This window comes from Manis javanica, chromosome 5, assembly GCF_040802235.1.
Source record: "Manis javanica isolate MJ-LG chromosome 5, MJ_LKY, whole genome shotgun sequence".
Lineage (NCBI taxonomy): Eukaryota > Metazoa > Chordata > Mammalia > Pholidota > Manidae > Manis > Manis javanica.
This window is the reverse complement of record NC_133160.1, coordinates 173,803,831-173,818,015: the sequence shown is the minus strand read 5'-3', so window position 1 is coordinate 173,818,015 and position 14,185 is coordinate 173,803,831. Positions and strand designations below refer to the sequence as shown.

General features: G+C 47.6%; 1 protein-coding gene across 14 annotated transcripts in view; it reads left to right on the top strand.

Moving 5' to 3' along the window:
* Positions 1-14,185, top strand: part of LOC108410090 (TBC1 domain family member 14) — a 239,441-nt gene that overhangs the window by 140,646 nt on the left and 84,610 nt on the right. For 12 of the 14 annotated variants that reach the window (XR_012131897.1, XR_005054293.2, XM_073238028.1 and 9 more), the window contains one exon: positions 1,450-2,188. Coding sequence is in view for 12 of the 14 variants with exons in the window: in XM_073238028.1 (XP_073094129.1) it covers positions 1,450-2,188 (739 nt within the window). In the remaining 2 variants the exon portion in view is untranslated. Of the gene's footprint in view, positions 1-1,449; positions 2,189-9,074; positions 9,338-9,657; positions 9,678-14,185 lie in introns of those variants that run through there. The other 2 variants (XM_036992814.2, XM_036992828.2) reach the window with 2 other exon arrangements.

Genomic DNA, 14,185 nt, shown 5'->3' with positions numbered 1-14,185 from the left:
AGTTTCTTCCTTTTAAAGGAGTTAATGTGCCCTGCTTCATAGACAGGAGTAAGGTGGCTGAGACATTTGTGGAGGGCAATGGCTCACTCGCATGTGACGGGGTAATCTCACTGTACGTGGCATGCACGGTTTGTCTTGTTTTCTATCTTGATGAAGACATCTTGATTTTTATGTTGTCTCAGAACAAGTAGAACATTGACTTATGTATGGGTTAACCCATACATAACCCATGAATCACATACTTTTGAAAACATGAAAAGTAAAAACCCCTGTGTGTCCAGCACAGCCCCCGTGTTCCCAGTGCTGCCCTGGGGTCGGAGATGTGGCGTCTGGTGGTGGTGGTCGTGATTGTTCTACACATTCTTTCCCTAGCTGTGTCCTTTGTTGGGTTGTCCTCCTGTTATTATTATTATTATTTATTTTAATTAACATATCACCGATATACAATCTTATGAAGGTTTCACATGAGCAACATTGTGGTTTCAACATTCACCCATATTATCAAGTCTCCCCCCGACTGCAGTCACTGTCCATCAGGGCACTACTGTGCTGTAGACTTATTTCTTGCCTTCTCCGTGCTATACTGCATTCCCAGTGACCTACCTTTCTTATGTGTGCTAATTATAATGCCCCTTAATCCCCTTCTCCCTCCCTCCCCACCCATCCCCCCTACCCCCTTCCCTTTGATAATCACTAGTCCCTTCTTGGAGTCTGCGAATCTTCTGCTGTTTTGTTCATTCAGTTTTGCTTTGTTGTTATACTCCACAAATGTGTGAAATCATTTAGTATTTGTCTTTCTCCGCCTGGCTTATTTTACTGAATATAATAACCTCTAGCTCCATCCATGTACAATACATTATTTAATGAAATAATATGGGAAATGATGATGTATGAGTGCAAAAAAAAAAAAAGAGAGAGAGAGAGTTGATATTGCCATGCAAACTAAGTTGAAAATCTTGTTGAAAATAAGTGGCTACCAAATAACAACTTAGTAAGAATACTTGGGGTACCTAAGACTGCCATTGAGTTCATTGTGAGCAAAACATTGGTAAAGCCTAAGGGAAACTTAGTAGAAATCCAAAGATATCTGTATTCAGATTGTTTTACAGGTGTATTCAAGATGCTGTTTCACTTGAAAGAAACCAAAACTGGACATCTTAGATGATATGTGCACAGTTGGGTTTATATAGGAAAATGATGCAGCGTACCAGTGAAATCATCTGTCATCAAAGGAAAGGCATTGGTCTTAGTAATCCTCCTGTCATTTTATAGCATGATAATATATGCTAAAACTAGCTTCTGGTCCTGAATTAAAACTTGGGTATGCAGGACTCTTTTCAAAGATTCTTTCTTTAAAAGGGCCTGAGAACATCGAGCTGTGCAGCAGAGCAGTGGTACATTTGACTTTTATGTCTACAGTGTAAACTTACATTTTTATGGTTTTTCTAGTGTTTCCTTGGACCAAGATGACTGATGGAAATCTTTCCACCTCTACAAATGGCATAGCCTTGATGGGCATTCTGGACTGTCGGCCAGGAAGCCACATTCAGAACCTACAACGTCTGAATCTCAAGGCACCCAGACCCCTCTTGTCGCCTGAGGATGGGCCCAAGCTGAAACTTGGTGCTTTAGAAGATCGGCGCAGCCTCCAGTCAGTGGACTCGGGCATTCCTACCCTAGAGATCGGTAACCCGGAACCTGTCCCCTGCAGTGTGGTCCACGTGAAGAGGAAACAGTCTGAGTCGGAGATAGTCCCTGAGCGGGCCTGCCAGAGCGTGTGCCCACTGCCATCCTACGCGCCCCCAGCTCCCACGAGCACTGAGCGGGAGCAGAGCGTGCGGAAGTCCTCCACGTTTCCCAGGACAGGCTATGACTCGGTGAGGCTCTACAGCCCCACCTCCAAAGCCCTGAACCGCAGTGATGATGTCTCCATCTGCAGTGTGTCCAGTCTCAGCACAGAGCTGTCCACTGCACTGTCCATCAGTAATGAGGACATCTTGGATCTTGTGGTCACGAGCAGCTCCAGTGCCATTGTGACCCTCGAGAATGATGACGACCCACAGTTTACTGATGTCACCTTGAGCTCCGTCAAGGAAACCCGGGACCTGTGCCAGCAGGGCCTTGTTGATGGAACTGAGGAGGGGAGTAAATTGAAAATATTGGGCCCTTTTAGTAACTTCTTTACCAGGTAATGCCGGCTTTGTCTCCCGGGAAGTTAGGTTGAATTCAGACCAGTTGCATTGTTCTTGTCTAAACTGTGTTGTATGTTTCCTGACCTGTTGAACAGGCGCTGTGTCGTATAAGTAACCGTGTCTTTCCCAATAGCCCGGATGTTGTCCCTTCCCTGCGTCTGACCTGTTGTGGCTGAGATTGACCTGTAAAGGCCAGTGTTCCCAAATCAGCAACCTTACTTTGTCAGCCTTATCTTCTGAAGGGCTCTTTACACGAGTAACTTGAGTTTTTTGGGCTAAGCAGAGGGTGCTGATGAAGGTGACACCTGTGCTGGCATTTCTGGGTGCCCTGTACTCCTGCCTCGCTGGGTTTTTGTGCTCGTGTTCTGGCCCTGGCCCTGTGGCTGGGGTGGGTGCTATTGCTGCGCCACAGCCACGTGCGTCCCACAGATGTCAGGACCAGGCCTGGCAGCCCACTTCCCCTGGTGCCCCTTCACCCAGGTGCCAAGCCGGGGCTGCTGGGTTCTCTCTGTCTCACCTCAAGCCGTGTGGGGACACAGCACCTGCCTCTTACCTGCACTTCCCTTGTTTTGTTCAGCTAGTGTTTGTGTCCTTGGCTCTGCGCATCAGGTGACATGGAGTAACACGGCAATAGAAATGGCCACAGGTGATGGCTTTGGGTGGGCTTCCAGGCAGGGGGCAGTGTCAGTGGACCCATCAGTCAATCCCATAAGCAGATGACTTCCAAACGGGTGGAACTCCCAAACTGGGGTGCTATGAGGAAGGGCACAGAGGCTGTGGAGAGAGTGTGTAAGAGGATGGTGATCTGCTTTACATCTGCGCTTCCCATGCTGGGGGCCCAGGGCTGGGCAGGTAGGAGCATTTCTGTGGTTGACCCTGACTGCCGCATGTGTGTGCACCTGTAGCAAAGCCCGTGTTGGGCTTTGTGGAACCAGGTGTCCTTTGGAGACTGTGATGTACTGGCTGGAGTCACCTGGGACTTCTGTGCTACACTCACTCACTGCTGTCCCATTGCTTTGTCAGCTGAAGGTGGAGACCATCTCAGATAAGTCTGAGACCAGCCCTGAGGGGGAAGGTTTCCGACACAGGCTTTGGTTTTTGGGGCGCCTTCTCTCCCTGGCGCACCAACACACGGGGTTGTGCTACCGTGAGTGGAGTCCCTGGGGCCAGAACTCGGTAAGTCCACAATTGCTTTCGGCAGGAGGAACCAAGGAAGTTTTGGGGAGACTGTCACTATCCCTTCTGGGGCCCCAGCCCGAAACTAGTGTTGCAGTCAGATTTGTGTCAGTGTTTCCAAATTTTCCTGTTTATAAATACCACCTGGGTCCTGTTAAATGTGGCTTCTCAGGATCCATTCCAGAACTCTAGAACCAGAATCTTAGGGAAAAGGCCTGGCAAACAGGTTTTCAGAATCACCTGGGGTTCTTGGCAAATTTGGGAAACTTGTTTGGCATGAGGGTGGCTGGGAACCACCACAGAGGAAAGCTTAGCTTTGGAATTTAACAGACTTGCTCCTATGTCCTAGCTGTGTGACCTTGAACAAGTTACTCAATCTCTGAGTTAGTTTTCTCTTCTCTAAAAGCATTGGTCAGGGCCTGGCACAATGCCTGTCATGTGGTTTGGGTACTCTCTGACGTCCTTGTCCCCGTTGTCTCTGTGCTTTGTGTCTCTGCCCCCCATCTGCAAAGTGGGGAAATGGGACCTACTTCATATGGTGGTCGTGGGGACGGAGCGGGCTCAGACGCAGAGACAGTCAGCTTTGAAGGGTCCGTTGCTTGTTGTGATGATCATGACCTCATCTTGCTTCGTTGCTGCCTTTGTCTTACTCTGTGTGTTGGAGCGTCTTCCCCTTTGAAAGGAAATGTCATCCATTACTATAAATCATTTCTAAAGCTACTTCTTTTCCTTTTAAATTGAGGTGTAGTTGACATACAATATTAGTCTAAGTTGTACAACATAGTGATTCAGCGTTTGCACACACACATCGCTAAGTGGTCAGCCTGGTAAGTCTAGCTGCCATATGTCCCCACGCACAGTTGTCGGGGCACCACTGGCTGTGCTCCCTGTGCTGTGCATCGCCTCCTCGTGTCATACTTATAACTGGAAGCTTCTACTGCCTCCCCTCTCCTTCCTTTATTTCGCCATTCCCCGGCCTCTGACAACACCAGGCTGCTCTCTGTGTCTATGGGTCTGTTCTGTTTGGTTTGTTTTGTTTTTCAGATTCGCATACAGGAGATCATACAGTATGAGAAAGCTGCTGTTTCTAGGAGAGCTTTCACAGCTTTGTGCCACAGAAATCAAATGTCTCCTCTTGGTTTTATTCCTTGTTTCTTGTCTATACCCTAGTTTTGATGGCTGTGACATTATTATTATTATTTTTTTCTTTTTCTTTTTTCGTGCCTTAATGACCTTTTTCTTTTTTTTTTTATTGAAGTATCGGTAATACACAATCTTATGTTGGTTTCAAATATACAGCACAGTGTTCCACAGTTACCGAAGTTATTAAATCCCCACCCCCTCCAGTGCGGTTGCTATGAAGCAACCTGGTAAGACGTTACAGAATTATTAACTGTATTCTTGTGCTGCACTACCATCCCTGTGACCAACTTACATTGTAATTGAGAATTATCGTGCCCCTTTATCCTCTTCCCCTTGGTAGCCACTAGTTCCTTCTCGGTGGCCATGAGTCTACTGCTATTTTGTTCCTTCTGTTTTGCTTTGTTTTTAATACTCTACAAATAAGTGAAATCATATGGCATTTGTCTTTCTCCACCTGGCTTATTTCACTGAGCATAAATACCCTCTAGATACATCCATGTTGTAAATGGGAGAATTTATTTTCTTTTTATAGCTGAATAATACTCCATTGTGTATATGTACCATCTCTTCTTCATCCATTCATCTATGGATCGACACTTAGGTTGTTTCCATATCTTGGCTATTGTAAATAGTGCTGCAGTAAATGTAGGGGTGCATATGTCGTTTCAAATCAGGGATTTTGTTTTCTTTGGGTAAATTCCTAGGAGTGGAATTCCCGGGTCAAATGGTATTTGTATTTTTCGTTTTTTTCCATATTGCTTTCCACAATGGTTGCACCAATTTACATTCCCACCAGCAGTGTAGGAGGATTCCGCTTTCTCCACATCCTTGCCAACATTTGTTGTTCCTTGTCTTGTGGATGTTGGCCATCCTAACTGGTGTGAGGTGAGATCTCATTGTGGTTTTAATTTGTATTTCCCTGATGATTAGTGATGTGGAGCATCTTTTTATGTGCCTTTTGGCTGTTTGTATTTCTTTGGAGAAGTGTCTGTTCAGGTCCTCTGCCCATTTTTTAATTGGATTATTTGCTTTTTGTTTGTTGAGGTGTGTGAGTTCTTTATATATTTTGGGTGTCAACCCCTTATCAGATCTGTCATTTATGAATATATTCTCCCATACTGTAGGATGCCTTTTTGTTCTATTGATGGTGTCCTTTGCTGTACAGAAGCTTTTTAGTTTGATGTAGGTCCATTTGTTCATTTTTTGTTTCCCATGCCCGAGGAGATGGGTACACGAAAAAATTACTCATGCTTATATTCAAGACATTTTTGCCTGTGTTTTCTTCTAAGAGTTCTATGGTTTCATGACTTACATTCAGGTCTTTGATTCATTTCGAGTTTACTTTTGTATATGAAGTTAGACAATAATCCAGTTTAATTCTCTTGCACGTAGCTGTCCAGTTTTCCTAGCACCAGTTGTTGAAGAGGTGTGACATTATTCTTGTAAGCCATTATTAAGTACCATTGGGAAGCAGGTGGAATAATAATGACAAATGAATCAAAATATTGATATCATGGGACAAATGTAGTGAGTTTTTTGTGAAGTTTTAAAGTGTTAGAAAAGAGTTTCAATCAAGAATTCTTTGAGGGGAGAAAAGTGTTCTCTGTTGAAATGTTTGGAACCCACTAAACATTTTACAGGTGAGTAGATTTACAGGTGAGTTGCAGAGAGAGACTCAGTACACAGAACACAGTAGGCACTCAGAGGACTGTGTGAGTTTTGTGGAGGGCAGAGTGGGGGCTAGAGCTGGTCCTTTGGGGTCTCCAGCCCAGGCCTCTGAGTCATCCTTTGTCTCCACTTTATCCCATTGAGCCCAGTGACTTCCTTTACCCTAGTGACCGGGTGTTCTCCTCGTCCTCACTGAGACAATCTCTAGGTTGTAAAAAGAAGTGTGGGCGGTATTGTGGAAGGCTCTTCTAGGAGGATGGGGCTCAGAGGAAGGGGTGGGGAAGGTCAGGGAACTTGTGGCCTGAGGGCCGGACCTGTTGGTGCCCCTGACTGCTCAGTGAGGGCAGCCTGGGGAGGAGCAGCAGAGGGGCGACAGGCTGGGCCTGGCCGTGGCCCTGGGGAAGTGCAGGTTTCCGGCTCCCCTTTGCTCAGTTGGTCGGTCCCTTCTTCCTCAAAGCTATAGTGATCATCTCCGTGCAGACTCCGCTCTGAGCTTAGAGATAGTCCCTGCCTTTCAGGAGCCTACAGCTGGTAGGGGATACAGAGCAGACACTGTGGGCGGGGTGGGCATGAGGGCACCACGGGGATGAGTGTGTGTGTGGGGCGCCCAGGTCAGGAGTGCTGGTTCAGAAGTGGGGCTGGCTGTGATATCCTCCTGAATAGTTGTGTGACCTTGGGCGAATTACTTCATCTCTCTGAGCTTTAAATGGGGCACAAAACTGCAAGGTTAGAGATCAAAGAGGCACAGCATTTAGCACGCTTCCTGGTACTATGGAAGTGGTAGCTATCTATGACTCTAACATAAATTTTATCATTTCTGAAAAATGTTTTCTAAAGCTTTCTCTAGTTCTTATCCTAATATTGTACTTATTTCAGTCTATCCATTATTAGAAAAGTTAGATCAGGATTTCTCTACTGTTGACATTTTGGGCTGCATGAATGTTTGTTGTGGGAGCTTCCTGTGCACTGAAGGCTGTGGAGTAGCATCCCCGGCCGCTGCCCACTAGATGCCAGTAGCCGCTCTAGTTGTAACAACCAAAAATGCCCTCAGATGCCACCCAGTGTCCCCAGGCATGGGGTGGACAAACCCACCTAGACTTTGAGAACCACTGAGCTAGTGGTAGGAAATGTTAGCATTTAATTATTTCCTTGGAGGACATTTCCTAATGTCATGGAATTTGAGCGGGAGCTCCATCCTGTATAGAGGAGCGGGACTGTGAGCCCAGTGTGGTTTAACAGTGTTTATTTAGAAACCAGGACAGCACATGGAGAGGAATTCAGTAACACGCTTCTTTTCCCAGGAGACAGGGCTTTTGCTGTGAAGCCAGGGTTTAGGGCGGCTCGTCTGCACTGGCTCTGACTCCTGCCGTCTTCCTCCCTGTATTCCTGTCTGAAGCTCTTGGAAGCCATGAGCTGAGTATCCCATGCTGAAGAGAGATGCTTGAAGTGCATTCAGAGGCTGAGAAGGAGCTTGCCAAGTGAAGACTGGGGCAGGGGAACAGCTTGGGAAGGCGAGTTAGCCCACCAGCAGGGTGGATGCCATCAGAGACTTGTGACAGCCAGAGTCCTGGGCACAGGCAGTGTCCAGTGCGTGCTGAGCGCCATTCTCAGCCCTTTTACGTGGTTGCCTTGTTTAATCTGCAGCAACCGCATGAGAGAGTGTGGAGTGGTACATCCCTCCTCCAGACCACCTTCCTTCTAGGGTGCCTTCCTGTGCTGTGGCGCTGAGGAGTTAAACATGCGCATTTCTCAGAGTCTCTTGTAGCTAGGGCTCTCGATGTGAATTGTGACCATTAGATTTCCCCGTTTACGAGGGATTTGAGGCAGAAGTTAACTGGAAACCATTTTTCTCCCCCTTTTGGCTGTTGCCTGCTGTTCAGTGATGTCACAGAGATGAGTGGCTCTCCTGCAGGGCTCCGAGCAGCTGTGGTGGAGGAGGTGTGGAGAGGCGAGCGGTGGCTTCCTGATCCTGGTGCATGTTGGATCCTGTAGTTGCAGGGGCAGCTCAGATCTAGCAGCCCCCATGGTGTGTCAGTTCTGTATTGTCCAGGGAGCCATCCCTGGGGCCTGGTTTACAGCCAGCTACTTCGGCCCTTACAACGATTGTGCGGTCATTTAATTCCTTGAGTTAAATCCCTTTCTGCTTAAAATTCCTAGAGTGGTTTCTCTATCCTGCACTGGAAGCTATGTATTTGGGTAAGTACTGTAAATAATTCTTATTTATAGGTGAGGAAACTGAGGCAAGGGGTGGCTAATTAGCTTGCAAGGAATACAAAGGTGATACAGGATTTTGGGAACGAGTAAGTTAGCACATGAAAGCATCGCTGGGTAGCATAGTGCATCGAGGTGTGATATTGTAACTGACTTTTGTCTTAATTGGAGTGCCCTTGCTAGGCAGTCTTATGTCGGCCTCAAGAGTACAGCACTGCGGTTCAGCACTTCCCTCACCCCTCTAGTCGCTGTCAACGTACAAAGATGTTAGAGAGTCTTTGACTATATTCTCCATGTTGTACTACTGTCCCTATGACCAGCTTATATTGTGATCATGAATTACTGTGCCCCTTTATCCCCCTCCCCCTCAACTCGCCCCAATCCCTCCCCCTTGGTGACCACTAATCACTTCTCAGTGTCTATGCGTCTACTGCTATTTGTAACTATGAGTTTTCTACAGAATCTGCTTGCTAAAATGTTTCTGGTAACCTGACCTGTTGTTAGGTCGCCTGCTGTACATCTGAGCTGCTGACGTGTGTGTGTGGGCATGCACGTGCACCCCTGTGATCTCCGGGAAGGGACACTGGTTGGTGTTGTGTTGACCTAGCTGTTTGCTCGGCGTGGTGTCCTGCCAGCAACCCACCTCTCTGGGGCTTAGTGTCTTTGTTTGCTAAATGAGCTGAGGGTGCCTCCCTCACAGGCTCCAAAAGGAAAGGAGCAATCTGAGCAACAGCAGGTTGAGCTCCAGGTGCTGGCGACCCGGGAAGCAAGAAGGCATGAGGATGGGCCAATTAGTGCTAGAGGCCATTGTGTGTTGCGCTTTTCTGACTTTGTGGGAAGTTTTGTTCAGCCCTGGTCTAGATAGTCTAGATGACATTTGCGATTTTATTTTCAACAACTGTTCTCGTGTAAAAGCAGCACACAATGGCTGTGAAAAATGTGAATCGGTGAGGAAGTGTTTGAAGCCAAGGGAAGCCTGCGGAAGGACCTTCCACTGGGACCCTGGGGGAGGAGAGGGAAATGGAGCGAGGTGGCCTGCTAGTGAGGCAGTCCTGTGGGGAGGGCCGACCTGCCTTCTCCTCTGGGTTGGGGTGGTTGCCGCCTTGCACTGGGTTGTGAATCTCATGTGAGGTCCTGTTTAACACAGCCGTGAGCTCTTGGGCACGTTTCAACGCCCGGGGGTGTTCACAGTGCAGGTAGAGGAGCCTGCACCTCTCGGAGGTGTGCTGTCTGGTGTGGAGACAGAGAACTGGTGGGGATTCAGAATCCTGCTGCAGAGCCTGAGATGTGAGTTTATCTGTCCCTCCTTTCAGCTTGGTGGCTGGCCAAGTTGCTTTGTTTTCTGAACCTTGGTTTCCGCATCTCAGAAACTTCAATGAAGAGGCTGTGCGCGCGTGGAGTGCTGGGTGCAGTGGTTGCGCTGCGCTCTCGCTAGATTTCGCTAGAGGTCTCTTCTCCCTGCTTATTGAATGAATGAATGAGTGCTAGTAAGTGCCAGCTTGCCCAGGACGGGAGCAGTGAAAAGGGAAAACAGAAACAAAGGATTTAATCAGTCTTGAAGGGTGGATGCGATTTCTTTTATGTTACTAATGGCTTGATTAAAGCCAGTTCTCTACTAGATGTTGAACTTCAGGGAACAGAGAAGTTTCTGTGTGATGTGTTTTCCTAACCTTGGGTGTGTTAGGAAACTGTGTATCTGAGGAAAGAAACCTTTTAAGCGCAGCCACTTTTTGTTGGGTGCTGACATCGGAATTCCTTTGTTCCTGGCAGGGAGGGCGGGCCCTTTCGCTGTGGACTGTTACAGAGTCAGTAACGTTCAGCAGTGGCATGGACTGAACCAAGAAGGAACTTGAGCCTGCACGTCTGCTTTTATGTCTTGTTCAATAGTCAGATCATGTTCCTGATAAACCTGGAAGGCCACGCTGATTTCTCTGCAGAGTTTTTGCCCTGGCTTCTCTTCTGGAAGGGGTTGATGTCCTTAGAAATTTCATGACTATATGCAAAGTAGTTCTGGGACGTGGGGGAAACGGAGAATGGATTTGTTCTTTGCTTGATTGGTCTTCCTGAGTTTAGGGAATGCCCTCAGTGTATGGTACTATCAGACACCGTGTCTTTATGGAAACTCTCTAATTTCTGTGTTTAGGTACCTTATCCTTCATTCTGCCCTTGGTGAGGTTATGCTCAGCCTGGGGGGTGATTCAGTATGAAGTGTTGGGCTCTTTATGGGAGTATAGGAGTTTGTGGAGTTTTGAGAAACCCACAGGTGGACCCATTCCTGCAGAGGTTTTTCAGCCACCAGCTGCTTCTTGTAAATTCCCTTCCCTTTGCTCAGGTGGGCATAAAATCTGTTCTACTTAAGAAATGTTAGTGCAATAACACATTGAAAACTCTTGCTCTATTTTCTACCTTGAATAGTGCCTAGTTTAGAAACATTCCAAAATGTTTACCTATTAATTTTGTTTTTAGAACACTAAATATTTGATATAGTTGACATGGAGTTCTTTCATGCCTGCTGTATTTTTCGTCTGCACACACTTCTTACTGGATTGCCATGTCACGACGGCCAGTTCTGTCCATGTTCGTGAGCTGAGTCTGTAACTCCAGAGTTGTTTCGATTCCAGTTTTGCTGATTCTTTATTGTGAGTAATTGTGGTTCATCTCAGGACTCCTGCAAAGCTTTGTGTGTGGAAGAATGAGGAGTCACCCGAGTTCGCTGGGCAGTGGTTCTGGGCCCCGAGGGTCCAGCTTTCTCATCGATTTCACGTTGCTTCTGCAGAGGCTTCGAAGACCCACCTCTGTGTACGGAGGGTTTGGAGCTAAGTCCTAATTTCCTTTAGGCTTCAGACTGGGGTGTTATAATAATTTCCTGCCAGGGTGGAGATGGGAAAAAATGCCCCCCCCCGCCCCCCAGCCCTCCACGTCCCATGGAGGTGGAAGTGAGCCCGGCCTGAGGAGGAAGGCAAGGGCGAGAGCCAGTGAGGTGAGGAATGATCTCCCGGGGCAGCCCTTGCCCTAGCACCTGCTAAGTCCTCATCCTTCAACAGATTTCATTCCTTCTAGAAGTACCTGTGAAAGTAGTTTTTTTTAAAATTAAGATATCATTGATTTACAATCTTATGAAGGTTTCATATGAGTGACATTGTGGTTTCAACAGTCACCCATATTATCAAGCCCTGCACCCCCCCGCCCCGCCGCATTGCAGTCACTGTCTATCAGTGTAGTAAGATAGACAGTACTTTTTTTTAAAGCAGAAGAAATTGAGTGGTGGTCAAAATTCATGGGGCAAACATAAGAGTATATATTTACGCAGGTGAGTCCTAGCTGCTGTGACAAAGTTGAAGGCTGGGTAATGGCTCAGGCACATTGGCAGTTTACAGCTAGCTCATCCTCTGCCAAGTTCTCTCTGTCTTGTGGCTCTGTTGAGTTCAACATGAGATCTCTGGGCTCCTCTCCATCCAGCCAAAGAAGGGGAAAGAGCTGGGTGGAGGAATTTTCTGGGCCAGGTATACATCCCACTGCTTCCAGTTTATTTGGAACCCAGTCATGTGGCAACACCTGCCTGGGCCGGAGGCTGGGACACAGGACACAGGCCCAGTGCCCAGGACAAAGCGGAAGCAGGGTTGGCCAATACTAGCGGCATCAGCCATTTTCCGGGATCATTTTTGTTGATCTGCCTTCCCCTCTCTCCTTCCTTATGACAATTAAATGCCTGGACTCGATGAGTTGAATGCTTTATCATTGTCTTGACTAACTCGTAGTTCTCACCACCTGCAGAATAAACTCCAAACTACTTGGCATGGCCCAAGGAACATTGTGGATCCCCTGCCTTACCTTTCAGGCCTCCAGCTCTCATTCTGTGCTACAGCCAAAAAACCTGAACTTGTTACTAGACTCCTGTCCACCAGCCATGTGTTATCTCTACATCTTTGCCCTTCTGCTCCCTCCAGTTGGCCAACTCCTGTTTGTTCTTTAGGATTCAGTGTAAGAGACACCTCTTCTCAGAAGCCTTCTGATTCCCCCAAGCCCTTATTTGGATCCCACAGTGCCTGGACTTCTGTTGAGAAAGCTCTGGCACCCTTCCCACCCTATCTTGACCGTGAGCTTCTTGAAGGCAGGAGCCCTGTCTTTGTCTTCCTAGCCTGTGCAGGTGCTTAGATGTGCAATAAGGGATCTTGAGTGAATGAGGGGTGGAATATAAATCTTCAAAAAGTAATAAAGAGATCTGGTATACCTAGATTTTAAAATCTAAATATTTTCCTCTTTGAGTATATATCATTCCACACATTATTGGGAGAAGACCCTCGCCAGCAGCTAGCTTTGGTAGCAGCTTGCACAGCCTGTAGGTTGCGGACTGCACACTTGGCATCCGCAGCTGCCGTGTCTACGCAGCCGGCACGTTCTTCTGAGAGGCTTTTCTTTTTTTGAATGATTAGCCCTCTTCACTTAGGTTTTCTTAAAACTTCCTTTGTTTAAAAAAGTACAGGAAAATTTTGGCATTTTATGTTTTTATTGTTGTTACCTTTTACACTTATACCTACTATAGTTTCTCCTTCTTGCTGTATTTCCCTATAGACTTTGTATGAATTTTGAACATAAAAATGCATGCCACTTGTATAGCTTGGTATCCTGCCTTTTTAATTACAGAAAACATTTCCCCACATAATTAAAAGTTATTCATATACTTAGTAATGTTTTTGTGATATTCCATCCTGTGAATGATTGACTTGTCCAACAACAAGGAAATGGTTTTCATTCCTGCTTTTTGATGATAAAATTACCTGTGGGCACGTCAGTGTGTGTTTTCTGCATTTCAGATGATCTCCCAGGACAGAATCCCAGAAGTCCTTCCTGCTTCCTGATCGCTGTCCTGACCCCCTGGCCTGCTCTGATCTGCCCTCTCCCAAGGTGGTGATCATGAACCCGGCAGCCCTCTGTCCTTGGTGTGACTTACTGGCAGTGAAAACCCAGCTTCTGTTCTATGCATGAAGATGCTCTCAGTGAGGGCTGGTGAACAGTTAGAATCCTTCCTAGCTCTGGCCTCAGGTCACTGCTGCTGACATTTGGAAGGATCTGTCTGGGTCCCATGGTCTACAGGAGGCAGAGCTGGCTCTGGTCTCCCTCCTCCTCCTGGGCCTTTGCTCCGGCTCCTGGGACTGGCTGTGAGCCCAGAGTTGCTGCCTTGCCTGAGATCCCTTCCCCGTGCCGTGCCCCTTCGGCTGCTTTCTGCATGTCTTAAAGGCCCAGCACCGCTGACGCCTCTTCTGGGCAGCCTTCTGACATCCCCAGGGTAGAGGCAGCTCCTGCCGGCGTGGCGCTCTTGGTTCCTGTTCCCTTGCAGCCTCTTTCTAGTCTCCTTTGGTCTCGTTTTGTTTTCTGTGTCTTGCTCATCCTGTAAGCCCCTCAAGGATAGAGCCTGGTCTTAGTCGTCTCTGGTCCCCAACTGATGTCCTGCCGATGCTTCTGATTGGCCCTGGAACATTGGCAGAACGTCGTTCTGTCCACCTGTACGGCGGGGACTCATTCCTGGAACCACATGTAAGAGTGGTTTGTTTTGATCCACGTGGGCAGGGCCTGCTTTGCGCTGCCCTCTGGGCTGGGCATTTCCTTGCGGAGAGAAGGTGATTGGAGTCCAGGAGCGTGGCGAGGTCCGCTGCAGTGGAGGGACAGGCCGCGCCCGGCCGGCTCTCAGAACCACCTGGTTTGGAATCTGCATGCTGGCTGGGTTCAGTGGAGACAGAGAGACGGGAAGACACTAGAAAAGGTCACAGTGTAGGGCGCGGGTTCACAGTTTGTTT